We start from the raw sequence: 18745 nt of genomic DNA on the forward strand, positions 1-18745 counted from the left end.
TTGATAAATGGTCTGATTGGTTTCAGTAACTGTGTCTATGTTACTGTGTGTCTTTGTGTTGATAGTGCGGGTCAGACTCCTCGTAAGGTGCGTCACCATTACACCGGAGAAATGACGGATGTCTACTGTTCTCAGTGCAGTAAAAAGGTCAACCTGCTAAATGACCTGGATGCTCGCCTCAAAAACCTGAAAGCAAACAGGTAGGACACGCATAACGCATACACACAGTGATGTCATCTTATAATTTAATAATTTCCAAAAATCCTTCGTAGTCTGCAATTTTCCCAGGCAGAGTACACATTTCCCACTAGCAGAAGCTTCGAAACAAGAGCACACATGCCTTGTTTCTTTGGAAATTAGAGTTATTTATCCTGGCAGGTAATTTGTCTAAACATAGAAGACAATAATTCATTTATACAAGAGACAGGAAGGATCCACCCTACTGTTACGTGAGAAGAAACAGATGCTGTCAGCTCGTAAGTGAACTATCCCGAATTTAAAGTGTATTCATCCACTCACATTGTACTGACCCAGGAGACACTGTTATCTGTGGCTCTTTTTCTTAAACTGTCATTTAATGTGAATGATCTCACATTGTTACAGAGTCTTAAATGATTCCTCGCCTGGTTTCACACATGACTGAACACATCATCTCTCCACATGCTCACACACAAACTCTAATTGATCGTTATGTAAGGCTGTCACTCCTGAGCTTACCTCACCGCCCATTGTAATAGGGAAACTATTATTAGAAACATAATCCGCAGTGACCATTAATAACTGTACAGTCCACCTGGAAACACAAATACACACATGCACAGGCATGCAGACGCACACTTTTTAGAAAATTCAACTAAGAAAAATGTCTTAGAGTACAATTTGAAACATGGATGTTGGACTCTATGGGGGTTAGTCCCTCGTAGATACTGCAATAGAGAAGGCTTAAAAGATTTAAAGAATTACTTGTTTATATTCTTCTCCTATGGTCAGAGTTCATTAAGGGTTAACCGTTTAAGCACAACATAAAGTTGCTTAGACAATGTTTTATGTTTTGTAAACAGGCTCTTAAATTGTCACCCGGATAGTTTTTTCATTTGGTGTGTCAATCACCGAAGTTTAGCTGCCACGCTGGCGGGTAAATGTTTTTACCAAAATAGAAATGTAATAAAATCCAAAGCTGAAATTCTCGAATGCATTGTGAGACGTGCTGCTTCTGTTCCCTGTCGTCTGTGTCAGCGTTTGAAAAACACACCCACATCCACATACAGTTATTTTTCATGTTTTCGTGTATCCGACCCTGACAAGCACAAGCCAGTCGCAGGCAGAGTAGTGTTAGGTCTTCACAGAAGGGCTGTGTTAATAAAGGGGTATTAATTTAGAGACTGAGTTTGATGAGGTTCAGGATGGTAAAGAATTGAACAGGTTATCCAAACCTTCAGATTTTTGTCTGAGCTCTTATTATATTTAATAGCAAATACATTCAAGTAATTTAAGGCTGTAAAACATATGCTTGGATTGGTGAATGCGTTCATCTATTACCTGCTTATAATGCTAATTTGGGATTCTGTTTTATAAACAATGCTACAGATGATTGTTGTTTATTTTTCAATTTTGTACGTAAGAATGCTGGTAAATTACAGACTGAATGAGCTTTTAGATAAAGTCTCGTACTGTAACATATGTTTGCAATTTGTGTAGATAAAAAATATATAGGGAATAAATTTCAAACCTTTCACATGAATTTACATTTGTTTCTACTGAATGTAAAGTCATGGTAAATGGCCTGTATTTGTATAGCGCTTTACTTAGTCCCTATGGACCCCAATGCGCTTTACACTACATTCAGTCATTCACCCATTCACACACACATTCACACACTGGTGTATCATGGGGGGAAAAATCTTCAAACCACTCTGTATAGTCCTGTGAAAAACTTATCATACACTTACTTCTCCCACAGCACCTAAGAGGCAAAGTCACTGCCAGGCGCTGCTTATCAAACACAACTGATTAACGGATCACCAGGAAGTGTGAGCACCTCTGTAAAAGCAGAGGCTTTGGCACTGCTAGGCTGGTGCATTCAGGTCCGTGGCAGTGATGCATCTAAGTGACACAATTTTTGCTGCCCATCAATCTGAGAAGGATTTTAAAGCCATTTCCAAATCATGTCAAGTCCATTATTCTGAAAGGAGATGCATTCAAAACAGCTGCCATTCTTCCCAGGAGGGATAAATTCTCCCCAAAATAAGAGGAATTGCAAAAAAAAACAAAAACCTTAGAGCTGCATCTCAGACTCTGAACAAACCACAAACGCCTCAAAACAACTGCCAAGCACAGAGGTAGAGGGATGATGATCTGGGCTTGTTTTTCTTTTAAGAACTGGGCACCTTGGAGTCATGAGTTGGTGTGAGTTTAACTGAAACATTAGCTGTAAGGAAACAGTACATCTTGTTCTTAAACTGTTAGCGAGGAGAAACTGTATGACATCATCACACATAAGCCCCATAGTCATACTGTAGAGACAACAGTGATCATTTTTTGCACAGAATAGGCTGTTTTTATAAAAATGGTCGAATTGCACTCTATTCTGCTGCGTTAACTTTGTTTATCCTCCAGCCTTGAAAGCCTAGTGTTTTGTGCCAGGACATAATGATGATGTTCGCTTTATATCAGTGTCAGCTGTCAACTGGGTAACCCTGCAGTGTGTTTGCTCATTTTTATTAATCTAATGTGAATCCCAGGCACATCATACAGAAACTCTTTGGGCCTTTGTCCCCCCTCTAGAGCTGACAGAAAGCCCTGTTCACCAAGGACTAAAATAATATTAATAGTGACCTTCAGCGATCATTTTTCCAATGCTTCCTACTCTCTCTCGCACTAAATAGCTAAAATTAGTGGTTACATCCACTGTATTGTTGAGCTATGTGTCTGGACAGATGATGATGATTGACTGAAAAGAATCTGAAATCTTGTTCTTCTCCTTGTAGCCCCAACAGGAAAATCTCCAGCACTGCTTTTGGAAGGTAGGCTTTTCACCTTTGCGTTTGTGTCCACATGCATGTGCTTCTGTGCGTTACAGGCAAAGTCACTCAGTTGTCCTCTGCGTGTTTATGCATTATACAGCCCGCCCTACACGTGCTTGTTCGATCTTGTTGACATAGTGACGTACACAGAGCAAGATTATCAACTAGTGCTTCCTGATCTCTCAGCTGTCCTATCACTGCACACACTAAATAGGTTAATTTCTAACTAGTTATTCAAAGAATTATAGAGCCAAGAACACTGTACAAACTTTTGTTTTTTGTCTCAGAGCTGAGGAAACGAGTTTGACATCATCTTTTTTTAGTGGCAGGAGTGGCCCACTACATGGACTGTTGGTCTGTAGTGAGTGAGATGTTTTGTATCTAGGCTTTTGTCCTATTTTCAGCCACAGAAATTGAGTTATAGTGACAGAGTGAAAATGGCCTGTCGGGCCTGATCTATGTATTCAATATAAGGCTTGGCTGTCTCCCTGTTCTTCTTACTTTCTCCTCTGTCTGGTTTGATGGCTGCTTTCACTTTATGGCTCTCTTTAACTGTTCTTCTGCCCTTTCTCCTTTTTGTTTCCTCTCCTCTCTGTTGCTAATCTCAGTAATAGGCCAGCAGCTTGTTTTTCCCACGTTATTCCATCAGTTTACAATGGGGAAGCTAAAAACTACATTATGACATAAATATCACAGCCAGATGTACACACACCTGTGTGGGTGTGAGTGTGAGAATGCTCATGTTAATCCTGTTTGCAGCAGCTTCTTTTCTTTGGCACTGTAGTGTCCTATATCTGGGTTACCTTGCAGCAGCTTCGCTGCAGAAACATAAACACCCAGAACCGGTCATTGCCTGGACCTATTCCGAGCATATTCTCTAAGCTGTTTATCTGTTTGTTCGAGCAGGCAGCTGCTCCACAACAGCAACTTGAGCAGCAGTAACGGCAGCACAGAGGACCTTTTCCGAGACAGCATCGACTCCTGCGACACCGACATCAATGAGAAGGTATGACTTTATGTTTCCTTCTGTTAGTTTGCTCCATGTGGTGATTTGCATGACTGCGTGTTTTTTTTTAAACAAAAGTCGATTCCTCATTGGATGTGATCATGTCAGATCTAGTATTTTCAGTGGAAGTGAAAAACTGAGATACTAAACACTCACCTCCAGCATGTTAAAAAAATGCTACAGCTTAATATGATACATTTACTAATTTCTGTCAGTTCTTACATTTGCAAACTTAAGTTAAAAAGAAAACATTATGAATCTGTTTTTAATTACAAACTTGCCCTGTTAACTTTATTACCTAATTTAGATGCATGGGATGCATAGGATTGTAACATTTAATTTAGTTTCTGGTGTAATTTCACAGTTTGTTTTTCTCTCAGGTCACTTCTCTTGAGAAGAAGGTGGCAGAACTGGAGAATGAGATCCTGCTGAACAGTGACCTGAAGTCCAAACTGAAGCAGGAGAACACTCAGCTAGTACACAGGTAGAGGACTTTGTTTCCCCTTTGCACTAGTCTTATCTTAACATAAGCATAAAATTATGTAACATGCATGTAATTTATACAGACACATCTCTTCACTGACAACACTATTTATGCTCATATATGCTATACTCGCTGTACATGCCAACATACTTAAAGTGCTGCTGTATATTTGCATTTGCACTTCTGTATATAGACTGTTCTCTTCCAGCTAACTGCATTTCACTGGCTTTGTACAATCCTCAGCACAGTCTCATTAAAGTTGAATCTAGTCTAATTTATAGCAGCACAAAAGAAAATGAAGGGCAGATAATTTGACTGAAATTACTCGTGTAAAATTGCAGCAGCATTTAGTCATTTCCAAAGTAAGCTCGGTTTTTATGCTTTGCAACAAAAAAATAAATCATGTTGTCTGATGCGTTCATCATCCTCATCATCAGGGTTCATGAGCTGGAGGAGCAGCTGAAAGACCAAGAGACCCGGGCAGAGCAAAGTGTGCAGGAGGGCCTGAGACGCCACAGAGAGGCTTACAGCAAGCTGGAGAGAGACAGGAACACACAGATAGAGCTGCTGACCAACCGGTGAGAAACACACAGTTGCACAATTTGCTGAGCACATTTCCCAATTATTTGTGCATTATCTTTTTTTATGTAAATATGTGAAACTCATTATAGTTCAATAATAATCGGAGAGAATTAGACACCGACCATATCTTGGATAATGATGTTTAAGTCTCTGCTCGCTTAAGAAAATAAATGCAAAATGGAGAAAACTAAATGCTTAACAGCTCTGAGAGTCCTCCCAGGGTTTTAGTCATCTGCCTCTGGACAGCTACAGCATGTATTTTACCCAAACCAGTGCCTTAGCTGACTGTGTGCCACACTATAGAAATGCACGCTGACATAAGGGATTTTGTGTCTGTAGAGTTAAGCAGCTGGAGGAGGAGAATAATGAGATGTCCCTTAACATGAACCGACTCAAGTCGCAGACAGAGAAGCTGGATGAGGTAAGTGTTGCTTACGTTTCTGGCTGTATTTCCTGTGTTGGTCATTTAACCTTTTAAAGCCAGATGTATTATAGTTGATACATGGGTCTTTGTGAGTTTTTGAGACTTTTACACCATCAGTATACTTTTTTTTTTCTGAAAAACCAAAAGAAATTGCACAATGCATTTTTAATGAACAAATTGCAACAACAAAAAACCACCTTATGTGGAAAATATGATACATGTTAAAACTCATATTTGCAAATTATTATGTAATTTATTTTTTAAAACATTTTGTCAGAAGGTGCAGTAAACACTCTATTTTCCAAAAACTTATTTTTCTGCCATTTATTTCATGGCTTAGGCTTTAAAAGGTTAAGTAGTTGTCTGTCATCGGTTGTGTGTATGTGAATCTCTGCAGTTTGGTGTCTGTTTCTCTTGCGAACGCGGCGGGTTTTCTCATTTCTATCCACGCCTGTGAGCACAGCGACAACTCCTTCAACATTAACAAAGCCAAAGAGAGACGCCAGTAATTATATCTGTGGAGATAGCGTCTTAGTTTTGAACCACACCTCATTTATGAACTTGTATCTATGCAAATGACACCAAACCCGACTCTAGCTTACAAAATGTTGTGCAAGCAATTTATCACAGAATATAAATGCAAACTTTATCTTGGTGCTAAAACTTGTTTGCTCAAAAGAAATGCACTCCCATGACCCTGAATACCAAACACACAGATAAATAAAGGAAAATAAAGTTCAAACTATAGCTGTGTGTATATATGGCTATCCTTAGGAGAAGCAAAGGATGACAGATAAGCTGGAGGATACCAGCCTGCGCCTGAAGGATGAGATGGATCTTTACAAGAAAATGATGGACAAACTGAAACAAAATAGACATCAGTTCCAGAAAGAAAAGGATGCCATGCAGGAGGTAGGAGGAAGTATTTTATGTAACCAGACACACACAGCAAGGTGTGATTGTTTGTTATGTTGCTCATTCAGTTTCTCTGTAACCAGTCTCTCGCAGCATTTATGTCAACTCATACACTTACACCTACAATATGCTGCCTCTGCACATTATATAACGTTTTTCATTCGTTCTTTCTGTGCTGCATAGCTGATAGAGGACCTGCGTCGAGAGCTGGAACACTTGCAGGTCTTCAAGCTGGATGCAGAGAGGTCAGGCCGGAGGCCAAGCTCCTCCACGGGGCTCTCAGACTTCAACAACAGGAGCAGGGAGGTGGAGCTAGAGCATGAAGTCAAGAGGCTCAAACAGGTACTGATGAAATGCTCTGTTGGGCATAGGCAGTTCAGCGAGTATTGTTGCTAATGAATGTGCTTTAAGACTGTTTGTTTGTTATGAATAATGAACAATAAGAATATGAAACAGTGTTTAAAACTTTCTACAATCCTTCAGTCAATGTATGTAAGCAATCTAAGGATTTTCAAAAATATCTAAATGCTGTTTTGATTTGATCGTATGACAGAAATGAGGAGTTTCTGCTTTTTGAAATGTGTTTACGCGGAGCTTTTCATGCATGTGGAGGTGGTAGATGCACAGAAGTAAGAAGTACAGATTAAGCTGTCACAGACTGAATGTAACGTAATGTATGAATATTTATTTACAGATTATTCATGTTTCATTTGATTAGAGTAGCAGGTCATGTACCCTGGCTTCTTAGACTTGATTGATTCAGCGTTGAATGTGAATATTTTTGACTGATTTTATAAGTTATTGGCTCATATGTATATGTTTCCACTGTCTATCACGCTGAATGATGCATTCAGTACAGTAATCGCCCCTAGAAATAGAAATTCAGCTCAAAAAAATACACTGTTATCACATACAGTTTTACAACTTTTCATGAGCACCTTTTGTATTTTAACTTTTTCTGAAGTACACCTCCACAACGTTTAACACAGCTAACTGGCTGCCAGAGGAACATAAACCTTTCTGCTTGTGTACATGAAGCTGTTTTTGTGGCTACAACCAAAAGATGAAAATTGAGCATATAGTGTCACAGACTACATTCAGCCAGAACACATTGTTGTGCATTAGAACTGCTGTGATCCCCCGATGTACTGTGCCGATCTTTTAACCATTAAAGAGAAGTTCAGCATTGCTAAATGCCGTGCCAGCTGCAGAGGATATGTGATCTTTATCTTTTCCTTAAGATCTGTTTGTCTGACATTTTGCCTGCTACAGTTACAAGGCAGATCTTATTGTTGCAGTCCTGTTAAGTGGCCAGACCTGGTGTAAAGCAAACATTAGAGATAAGCAAGCAGATGAAAGTGTTTTTCAGATGTCCTCTCAGATAAGATGCATAAAAGCAGTTGTGCAGAAGCTTTTGTGTGACTTTTAATCACGAGTTCATATGCATTAGAAATGTCGCTTTGATGTTCCTAAGCCAGACAAAGGCACCATAAAAATCTGGAGTTATCAAACCCACGTGGCCTTGAGGTAACTTTTAAATGGCACAGCCGGCCAGAACTGCTGATTCATTCAGTGTCCGTTTTATCAGTGACTTAACATGATACGGTCCATGTCCTCCTGGCTTCGAGCCAAACTTGTCACACCTTGCAAGCAAGCAAGTAAAGGAGTAATAGCAGTAGTTTCATTCTGCCTTTGTGTCCTGTCTTTCTCTAAATCTGCTCCTCCCAGCAGAGTTACCAGCATGTCTTTTGAATTCGAACAAGTAATAAAACTGTCTGTGTTTTATATGTGATGGATCACGGCCTCTGTTCACCCACGAGAAGGATGAATTCACTCTCTTATGCTTGCCTGTGCACCTTTTTGTAAATGTCTGTGTGTGTGTGTGTCCAGCGATTTGTGTCCCAGGACTTTCTTCCCCCTGAATACCAGCACCTGGTGTTGACTGGGGCTCGGCTCCGTCCCGGTCTGATGGTAAAATTGCCTCCGTGACCTCTGACCTACCGATTAACCACTAATCACGACAATGGAGTAGAGTGAAGTTGTCCATGCTGACCGGGCGCTGCAGTTCCCTCACTAATGTTTAAGGATAGACTTAAGGGAAACGCAAACTGACCTCTTGTCAGCAGTTTAAGGCAACTTGATCGTGGAGCTTTCATAACACACCAGAAAAAGCAGGGAAGAGTTTGTTCTGTAACACGCATAACCCATGTTACATCTCGTAGGTGCTGCAAACATAGACGTGCATTGCTGAGTTTGCTGCTACCAACCGCAGTGCTTTGTCAAATGGGTTGAGTGTGGCTTGAGTAGTGGTCTTTTCTTTTTTTTAAAAAGTCATTTTAGTGCACTTTTATGGCCTAGGAACTTATCTTGTCCTTTCTCGCTCTCTGTCCTCCACCTCCTCCCCTGATTTTGCATTTTAGGAGAACCAGAAGCTTAGAGAGCAGAACGAGGACCTGAACGGTCAGATCATCAGCCTCAGCCTGCATGAAGCCAAGAATCTGTTTGCCACACAGACCAAGGCTCAGTCTCTAGCTGCTGAGATCGATAATGCCTCCAGAGACCAGGTAAAATCAGTTATGCAGACTTGTAACAAAGAACATGAACACCCCTGCGGCTACAATGTGATTTCTTTTTTTTTATTTTATTTTTTTAATATTCTGAGTCTTACTGACAGCTTCCAGACAGGGTTTTATCTCAGTGCTTACAGGTTCCTTAGTTACAGTGAGAAATAGCTGTTTTTCAGGCCATATCACAGCAGTACGATGTTACGCATCTACCTCTGTTTTACAATTAAATCTATATCTGCATAATGAGGAGAGCATTACTATGAGTTATCATATTTCTGTGCAGTTTTTAAAATGTTATTTTCATTCCTTGTTTTCAGAGGAGTTCAGTGCATTAGTTAGATTTTTTTTCAACATTGGCATTACTTTTTTGGTTGGTTGGTTAAAAGTTTTATTTTTTCTAAAATTATAATACAGTCAACAGCCACTTTATTAGGTACACCTTGCTAGTGACATTGAAATTGCCTCGATTCTTCGTGGCACAGATTCAACAAGGTGACAGAAACATTCCTCAGATTTTGGTCCATGTTGAAATGATAGCATCACAAAGCTGATGCAGGTTTTTTGCTACATCAAAAAGTTGCCCTAATGGATGCAGATGTGGTAACTATGGTGGCCATTTGAGTACAGTGAGCTCATTGTCATGTAACTGAATCATAGTAACATTTTTTTTTCTAATGAATAAACATGTATTGTACATATTTCTCCCTAGTTAATGGAAGCCCTGAAGGAGCAAGAGGAGATCAATTTACGTCTGCGGCAGTACATGGACAAAATCATCCTGAACATCCTGGACCACAACCCCTCCATTCTAGAGATAAAGAACTAGCAGCGACTCAACTGGAATGAGCAGCGTTCCTGATCTTGGGAGAGTGAGGATCATTCCAGTTGTCTGATCAGAGCAGGGTGACCTGAATCGGGGGGGAAAGTGTACAGAAAAACAGAGCCAGTCTTACGTAAACAGACATGCATCGCCCCCTGCTGTTTGTGCCAAGAAGAGCGTCTCTTCAGGATGGTAGAAGGGGATTCTGTGTTGAACAAAAGGGAGTTTTCTCAGCCAGTGATTGTTCACTGACTGGTTATGCTACTGTGACTGTTCTACTCATTTGATCACATTTTTATTCTGTCTATGCTGTGAGCTGGAGTTAAAGTCACAAGATTGATCTCTTGTGAAAACTCCAGGAATATTCAGTGTCCAACGTGCGTTGAAGATTCACTTGATTTAGTACACTGGACATGAAAACTGGAGAAAAAAAAAAAGAAAATGTAAACAGCTTTATCCTGAAGCTGTTTGGCATGGCGTAGAGAGGCACAATAAGACAGTAGAGCAACATGACAAGCAGACTTTAAATCCAGAGTGAGACAGGCCAGGCCACTGTTGCCAGTCTCTGAGTGCGTGTGATGACATATTTGGACAAGTATGTGCTGAAAGAAGGTCGAGAAGCGAGGCACAAGCGGTCAGAGAGAGAAAAAGAGTGATGCCCACATTATAAATTGAAGACGATGAATTAAGGAAGAGCGTTGACCCTAAACAGGTGGGGATGTTACATGATAGGCCAGGTATGCTACCAAAAGAGGCTTTTTGTGAAGTCGATGAAGGTACACTGAAAGTGAAATTTCGTTTTTCGTTCACTCTTGCGCACGTCTTCCACGAAACCACACTTCGTACATCAATCAGTCCTAAAGCGGTGAACAGTTTTCACTGAGAAGTGGCCCTTAGTTGGTACAGACGAGTCGCTGAGTGTCGCGTTATGGCGCCGAAGCTGCAACCAAGGAGTGTCTTCAAACTGTAACTTCCATGGCTGCTATTTGCTAGCTAAACTTGAGCTTGATAAAAAGTCACTGTTGCTTTGCAATAGACCCCAAATGATGTTGCACAGAAATATAAAGATGTGAATGTACAGCGTGAGGTGGAGTGACTGGTAGCCATTGTAACGTGGTTTACCAAGTTGTCTTTTCATGTTCAGTGACTTGGATACCGGATGTGAGCGTGCACAGGAGACTCACTTTTTGGTACAAAAGACTTGATTTGTCACATTTGCACCTACAGCAGGTTGCAGATTGTAGTTTAAGCCCCAATGACTCTGAAGCCCTCTTAAACTGTAAATATCACGAATGTACGATTCCTCATTAACTTTCTGTGTGGCCAAAAAAGCAGTTTTCCATTGAAACTGGTTAATACATTTGGCAACATGTGTACAGTATTTAGTACTGTTATATGGAGGGCATTGTTTTCAGAGGGGAAACAATTACAATCTCATGTATTATGTAATTATTCTAAACTTGAGTTTTGCTTCCTTGCACAAAAAAAGGTTTTGTTTCCTTTTGCATGGTCACATTTACTTCTGTCTGTGCCTTTTGAGGACATTTTTCGAGATAATCTCGCTATAGATTTACGCTGTTTTTTGGAAAGTGCGTTTTCTGTCTATGTATGACATTTTCATGACTTGTAAATGTTGTAATTATCTAGTGATAATTTGTATTTTATGTGCCACTCACCAATCTTTTTTCAGATTGATACTGAGAAAACACTTTTATACAGATTAATCAAGAAACTAATTGTTGTTGCTTAGCTGTCCTGTTTGCAGTATAGCACAAGACTGTGACGTATGCAAGCCAGTTTATCTTCTTTTCTTTCCTTTTTTTATATAAACAGAGTGAGCAATGACTTTTGAGTTTTTTTTCAAGGTTTTTGTTAGATTCAGTAAGTCCACTGATTTTCAATCAGCTTCAAAGTGGGTTTTTATATATGGTTGTTTACTGTCTTCCTAACTTAAACGGTGACTATTATGAGCAATATTAACTTATTACCAGTACCTGCTGATCTGTGTCCTGTTTTGCATCTTAAATCTTTTCACTTTTAATCCACTTATGCCATTCTTCAAGTAAAAAAACAAAAATTCAAGACACACTGAGCTGTAAAAACTGTCACAAACTCATGGCTTTTAGCTTTCTGTTATTAGGACGATCCGATTGGATGCAGTCATCTTAAATAGCAATAAAAAATGGCTTTGGCAGTGATGTTGTCTCATGAAATTTCTGTTATTTTCATTTGAATTCAGCTATAGTTTCTAAAACATAAACATTGTGCCTAAAGTGTATGCTGCTGCTGTCTTAGCTGCCATTATGTACTTTGCTGTAAATAAAAGTGTTTGCGCTGGCATGAAAATAGTCATGTCACCAAATGAGAATGTTTTAACTTTAATGTTTTATTTTATGTGTTTGTGTGTATTGTGTATTCTCATATGGGAAATCTTAAAACGCAAGATTTACAACCTTTTGTAAAAGGGCAGCACTGCGCTGTTTAGTTATGTATGGTCAATACCCATGTAAGCCCAGGCATTGAGGGAAAAAAACAAACCAAAAATAATTATTAAATAAATCTTCCTTACAACATTATTTTGGAGCAACGACAGAAAAAACATTTCTATCTGATTTGACTGTGACTGGTGCTTTTATACATGTAGTTTTACCTCATTTGACTAATTACATTACAGTTAATTTAGGTGTTATTAGAGATTTTGCGGATTATAAATGCCAGTTATTGTTTTATGTATTTATTTACTTCATTTATTTATTTTTATACATTAGTTTTATTTTTATATTTTATTCTTTATCTTCTTTCATTTATATATTTATTTGTACCTGCTCTCGGAGCAGTATTTGTGTACTCTGGCGCCTCCTATCGGCGAACTGCGCAGCTTCATTTGATCAGCTGGGTGCTGCACGCGGCTGGTGTGCCCGACACAGCGGTGCAGGTAAGAGTTAAATTAAAATGAAGCATAATGTGAGTGATGTTTTAAGGTAAACTTGCATGTGAACGCATAACTTGGTGCTTTCCGTGTATGTTATCCGCTCCCTGTTGTTTTCTTCCCACAGGAAGCTCACAAACTTTTAGCAGCCGGCATGACGATAGCTGTTGATAATGGCGCTAAAGTTGTTAGCCCGCTAACAGAAAACAGGGCGCCTACATTCACTGGGGTTAAAAGAGCACACAGCTAGCTAAGTGTCAGTATGTTTGGTTATTGTTAAGGTAAAATTGTTTACGATTTAAATTATTTATTGTTTAGTTTTTTTATTAATACCAATGAAAATAACTATTTAACAGAAAAAAGTAAGAAAGGTGTTGACTGAAAAGGTTTAGGCTGAAAGTTTAGCTTAATGGACCGCCATTGTTTTCTATAGAGACACACCAACTAAATTTCACCAAAAACAATCATTAGTCAGTATATGCACTAGACAAAAAATGAATTGCACAGTTTTAAGTCCTCATTAAAACCATTCCCCAAGTTTAGACTTTTTATATAGTACTGTGCAAAAGCTTTGAGCCACCCCATCTTTTTTGGTATTGTAAAAGGAAAAATACGGAGCCCCGCAGGGGACATGGGAGGAAAAAAAATTAAGACGGACTTGCGAGATCTCGCAAAACAAACTCGGGATCTCGCAAAAGTTTTAGCCGCATTCTTCCCGTTAGCTCGAAGCTAACGGGAGGTCGAGACCTACTACAGCCGGGTGGAACACCGCTTTCCCGGCACATCGTGCCTCGACCTCCCGGTTGGCTTCGAGCCGGCGTCCGAAGAATGCGGCTAAAAGATTAACTTATTGATATTATTGGCTAAATTTCATATACATAAGTCGAAATTATCTAACGCAAAACCATCCTTTCGGTGCTTTTTAAATGAAACCAAACAATATGTTAAAACCATACAACATTCTCAAAATCAAAAAGCTGTCAAAACCGTAAACCTATGTTCCCTGTTCAATATTATGTGATTCTATAATAGACTGTGTCTATTTTGCTTTTTTATACGAACCCCCTGACATTGTGTTTGCTATTTTGTATTTGTATTTTGTGCTTTGTCAATAAAAAAAAAAAGAAAAAAAGAATGCGGCTAAAAGTTTTGCGAGATCTCGGAAAAGTCAGTCTTAATTTTTTTTTTTCTCCCATGTCCCCTGCGGGGCTCCGTAGAAAAAGAATGAGATGGGTGCAGAGATGTATTGAGCATGTGCAAACATAAATGGAAAAAACAGTATAAGAGGCAAAAACAGGCTTTTTACAATTAATGAAAGTCAATAATGGTATGGATGTCTCTTTTAGACAGATTTTCTTGTAATTTCTTTAAGTGGTCTTCAGGAGTAGTTTTCCAGGCATCCTGAAGGACACCCAAAAGCTTTTGGATGTTGGCTGGCTTTTGTTCCCTCCTCTGACAAATTGATCGCACATTGTTTCAATACTGTTGAGGTCCAAGCTCTGGGAAGGCCAATCCATGACAGATACTGTTTCACTGTGGGTGGGGGGGATTTTTAGTTCCATGTGGCGTTTACTTCATTGGCAGTGTGTTTGGGATTATTGTCATGCTGAAAAATGAAGCTACTGCTAATCAGACGATATCCAGATTTGTCAGCTCAAAGCTGCCTATTCACACTAAAAGTAAATGTTTGTGAATCAGACTTTAATACAGGAAATATGTTTAGAAACGTCACTAAAACCAACAGTCCTTAGTATAAAGGGAAGGAGACTTGTCAGTAATTTACATTTGAAAGTATAGTGTTCTCAGTGTCAGTCACTGTAAGAATTAGATAATCTCTTTGATATGTAAATAACCTGAGGTCTGTTGGTGCCGTTAATGACATGTTTTCATTATTAACTAAAGTCTCTAAAGAAGTCCAAGTATAACATTTGGGTCACTTTTGGTCTAATCACACTCAACTGACACAAATCATCTAAGAAATTCAGCCAATCTCTTCCATCTGTTTCACAGGTGAAGCGATGCCTCAGGCTTGTATGAACTTTGAGCCTAACAGAAGGGGAACCTATCACAGCAGCCGTAAAACCAATGATCTGATCAACAACACAGGTTTGGTTAATGGAGCAGTTGTTTACAATGGATGCTCAGCTTCTGCCAGCAGAATCAGTAGGAGCACACCAGCTGGCACACAGCATGGTCCTAAACCCACATACAGGATTAACGATTATTTTAACTATGGCTACAAAGGCAAGAGTACAAAAGCAGCACCCTCAGGGACCCTCAAGAAACAAGGATGCAAAATTCCAGCTCTCTGTGATGCCCCAGCATCTGATGGAAACGGCAGTGAAGATCTCCTGAGTGGTAACTCAGCCAAAGTTAGTGCTCCACCCAGTAACATTGACCAAAAGGTACCAGATCCCAGCCTATCGGCGTCAGGGAAGAAGAAAAGGTGGAGGAGATCGAGACACAAGAAGAGGTGCATCACTTATCTTAATCTTAAAGTTCTCAAGTCCAGCCTATATATACCTATATGTGTTGATTCTACTTAAAATCAACACGTTTTTTTAATGGTTTTGCAGTGGACCTTTAATAACAGCCCTAGAGTAGCAAGATTTACTACTGCAGAGGCCCTGAGACAGATAAGTAATACGTAATGCTCAGCTGATGGAGATGAGTCAAGTTTACTCCCTTCTGCATAAAAACAAATACAAACATTTGTGAAAGAATGGGTTGTTCTAAAGACCTCATTAAATCTGAGTGGGGTACTGTAATAGGATGCCACTTTTGTAATAAATCAGTTAAGTTTGTGAAGTTCTTCCCTCATAAATTACGAACCATTGCAACTCAGCCCTGAAGTACAGAACAAGGTGCATAAAAGTCAACTGTAAAGTTTGATGGAGGAGGGATAATGCTATGGGGTTGTTTTTTAGGGTTAGCCAGGGTCCTTTACTTCAAGCAAGGGGGGTTCTCAATTCTATGCTTCCAGATTTATGGGAACAGCCTAGGGAATGCCATTCCAGTGGGACTGTGCACAGAGCGAGGGGGATTCAGATGTGTCCATAGATTGAATATGTGAAATTATAAAAGCTCCTGTAGTGCAGACAATTTCACACTATAATTTTGTATTGGAAACAGTCATTAAAAGTATTCCTGTACAAAAATTATACTCATGAAGTAGAAGAATAAATGCTTTCAGTCCCAACTTGAGTGAAGTTTCAGATGAGATGACAGAAAATTGAATGCTTTAGTTATTATTTTAGATAACTGCTTATCTTGCTGTGAGTAACATGTGAGAGTGATATCAATATTCTTGTGCATATCTGTCTCTTAAATCTCCAGCCAGCACAGTATGAACACTAAAAACATAATAGTTAGGCTCAAATCTGTCTGTAGATTTACACACAGAGACTTAAGGGATATCATTGTGTCCAGGTAAAAAGCATAAATCATTGTGAATCCATTTCACTTGTTTCGGTGCAAATTAAAGTGATAACAGATGCATCGGAGCGACATAAACATGTACATGAGCAGCCCGCTGGAGGTTAATTCTTTGCACAAAGGAGCAGATAACCGTCCTGCTGCCCTTCTATCACCCTGACCAGCTGCTCTTGTATAAACAGCCCATCTTCCCATAACCCTTTAATGCTTGAGACTGAGTGGAGAGATGCATCAAAGCTTCTTCTGGATGTGAAGAATGAGTTGTGCATATTGTACTGAATTATTATATTCAGTGAAAACGTATGGGAATGGTAAATTATTTTTTTCATCTCATTCACATAATGACAGCATGAAATAAAGCATAAAAATTCTCTATAATACTCATAAATTTAACTTTATTTGTATAGCATTTTTTTTAAAGCACACAGTTACAGTAATTCCAACATTAATGGTTTTGTGCACACATCAGATGTAAACTGTGGCGAAAAATACTGCCACTAACAACCAGAAATGTATTTCAAATATGTAATTAATTTCCCTTCCCTCTGATTATGGAACACTTTAATTCAGCGGTCCCCAACCCTCGGACCGGTACCGGGCCGCGAGAGTTGAGGCTCAGGTGTGAAATGTATAGTTTTCAGGGTTTTTATCGGTTTTCAGCGTTATTTCGTTATCGTTTTTATTGTTTACTCGGTTTTCCTTGGTCTTTTCGCATGTGTTATGAATAAATTTTCTTTTTTTCGGTACCGGTACTAGTTTTAGTTTGTTGTATTTATCCGCGACACCTTAAAGGCCGGTCCGTGAAAATATTGTCGGGCATAAACCGGTCCGTGGCGCAAAAAAGGTTGGGGACCGCTGCTTTAATTAACATGAGCCCTCTTGCAGAGACAAAGAAGTCGTCTACCCGGAAATTCTTTCACCCGCACCCATAGAAGCGGAGGAAGACTGGGGAAAAGAGATCCAGGAGGGCACGCGCTCTGACTGGAAAAACATGTGTTTTCGGGTCAGACCTTATGGTAAAGAAAAAAACATTTTCATGACATCTACTCTCTTTACAGTACTGAATTTAAATGTCTTAGTTATTATATACATGCATATGTAATAAGTTATAAATTTATGTTGCTGTAAGGTTGATTACTGAATATATCTTCACCACTGAGGTCAAACAAGGAAATTTTAAAGTTTACCTGATGTGTATTAATAGTAGTAGTAGTCATTACCTTTTCTGTCATAAAGGAAAACTGCTGAAACCAAAGTCCTTAGAGAAGCGAGTCTTGCCACACAGAGCCACTTTGAAATGGCTCATTGCAGTTATAAAGTGTTATCTACGTTTCCTTTCATTTAAATGGTCAAATGTGCATAAAAGTGCCAGGATATATACTAAATTAAAAATGAATATTAGAAACAGCAAGTTTCAGTCCTTCAGCATCCTGTTTTCATTGAAGCTGATGTAGGTGTCAGTACTACTTTTAGGATTCAGGCCATGACGTGTGTTGCTGCCTGTTTCAGGTCCAGAAGACGTCCTCCGTTTTGCTTTGCAGGACCTGACACTGAAGCAAAGGGACACAGCGGCCCTGCCCGTGTCAGCCAGTTACACACCAGCGGTGCACCACCCACACCCCCTGATATGGTCCCGTCACATCATTCCCACTGAGCCAGACCAATTCGCAGACGCTGACTAGTAAGCTGGGCGTATGCCTATATGTTAGAATAATGGTTGACATGAGAATTAACAACATCTGTTTCTAAAATATTTGTTTCGTTCTCATTTGGTTTAGTGGAAAACATTAAATTTAACTTTATTGGTAAAAGATTGTGCGGTGGAGTCTAGGTTACCATCTGGTTGTTTTTTATTGTAGGTTCTATTTTATATTTAAAATTCAGGTTTTATATTTGTTTTATATTACAACAAAATACTTTGGATTTTGTGATCTTAAAGGTTGGTTTTATTACAACTACTACTTTTAGTTTCATTGCTGCAGTTAGTGCTGTTCCTCACACAGGTCATGCATTTCCTGTTTCGTTTTCATCTTATATTTCCATTCTTTTTCTTGTCTGTGCTAAAAGAGCAAAATACTAGTTTTAACTGTTTCTTTGTGTTTTAAAATGCCTGAAGTTAATACCATGTTGTTATGAGTTGCTCATTTGAGCTGAAAGATCTGTTTAATCTGTTTATAAACACCCCCTGTTCACAGCAAGTACATGAAGTAACTATTTTATTTTGACACTCATGGAATAGTTGATTTAACCAAGAAAGTATGGTTTGATTATGTAATAAGAACGTGATTTTCTGGTTGTTCATATCATTTTTATTACCATAATAAATCACATTTTCTTCTAACTTGTGCTTAAACCCTGCATTTTTTCATCGCCACTGTCAAAAAATGTTATTAAACAAGAAGGCCCACCTTCTTTTCACCATTTAACCACAAACAAATGGATTTGAAACCTTACCATCTGTTGCTACTTAACGGCTCTTTAGAAGCAATAATGGCTTCTGGCCACTAGATGGCAGAGTGGATATAAGATTTTGCATTCTGCTAGTTATTTCCATACACCT

General features: G+C 39.1%; 2 protein-coding genes across 4 annotated transcripts in view; both read left to right on the forward strand.

Moving 5' to 3' along the window:
- rab11fip4b (RAB11 family interacting protein 4 (class II) b) overlaps positions 1 to 12019 on the forward strand; it is a 51229-nt gene extending 39210 nt beyond the window's left edge. For 2 of the 3 annotated variants that reach the window (XM_005748949.2, XM_005748947.1), the window contains exons 4-14: positions 66 to 200; positions 2988 to 3023; positions 3930 to 4029; positions 4410 to 4513; positions 4951 to 5091; positions 5435 to 5516; positions 6294 to 6431; positions 6618 to 6776; positions 8325 to 8405; positions 8855 to 8998; positions 9711 to 12019. In XM_005748949.2, coding sequence (XP_005749006.1) covers positions 66 to 200; positions 2988 to 3023; positions 3930 to 4029; positions 4410 to 4513; positions 4951 to 5091; positions 5435 to 5516; positions 6294 to 6431; positions 6618 to 6776; positions 8325 to 8405; positions 8855 to 8998; positions 9711 to 9827 — 1237 coding nt within the window. In that variant the 3' untranslated portion in view covers positions 9828 to 12019. The remainder of the gene's footprint in view (positions 1 to 65; positions 201 to 2987; positions 3024 to 3929; positions 4030 to 4409; positions 4514 to 4950; positions 5092 to 5434; positions 5517 to 6293; positions 6432 to 6617; positions 6777 to 8324; positions 8406 to 8854; positions 8999 to 9710) is intronic. The other variant, XM_005748948.1, reaches the window with a different exon arrangement.
- A 655-nt stretch (positions 12020 to 12674) lies between these two features.
- On the forward strand, positions 12675 to 18502 carry LOC102199898 (uncharacterized). The gene is made up of 4 exons (XM_005748950.1): positions 12675 to 12756; positions 14761 to 15223; positions 17071 to 17201; positions 17695 to 18502. Exons 2-4 carry the CDS (start codon positions 14769 to 14771, stop codon positions 17865 to 17867), a joined length of 759 nt encoding a protein of 252 aa, XP_005749007.1. The 5' UTR covers positions 12675 to 12756; positions 14761 to 14768; the 3' UTR covers positions 17868 to 18502.
- The last annotated feature ends 243 nt before the right edge of the window (positions 18503 to 18745 follow it).

The sequence above is a fragment of the Pundamilia nyererei genome, unplaced genomic scaffold (assembly GCF_000239375.1).
Source record: "Pundamilia nyererei isolate P.nyererei 1_Seehausen unplaced genomic scaffold, PunNye1.0 scaffold00234, whole genome shotgun sequence".
Lineage (NCBI taxonomy): Eukaryota > Metazoa > Chordata > Actinopteri > Cichliformes > Cichlidae > Pundamilia > Pundamilia nyererei.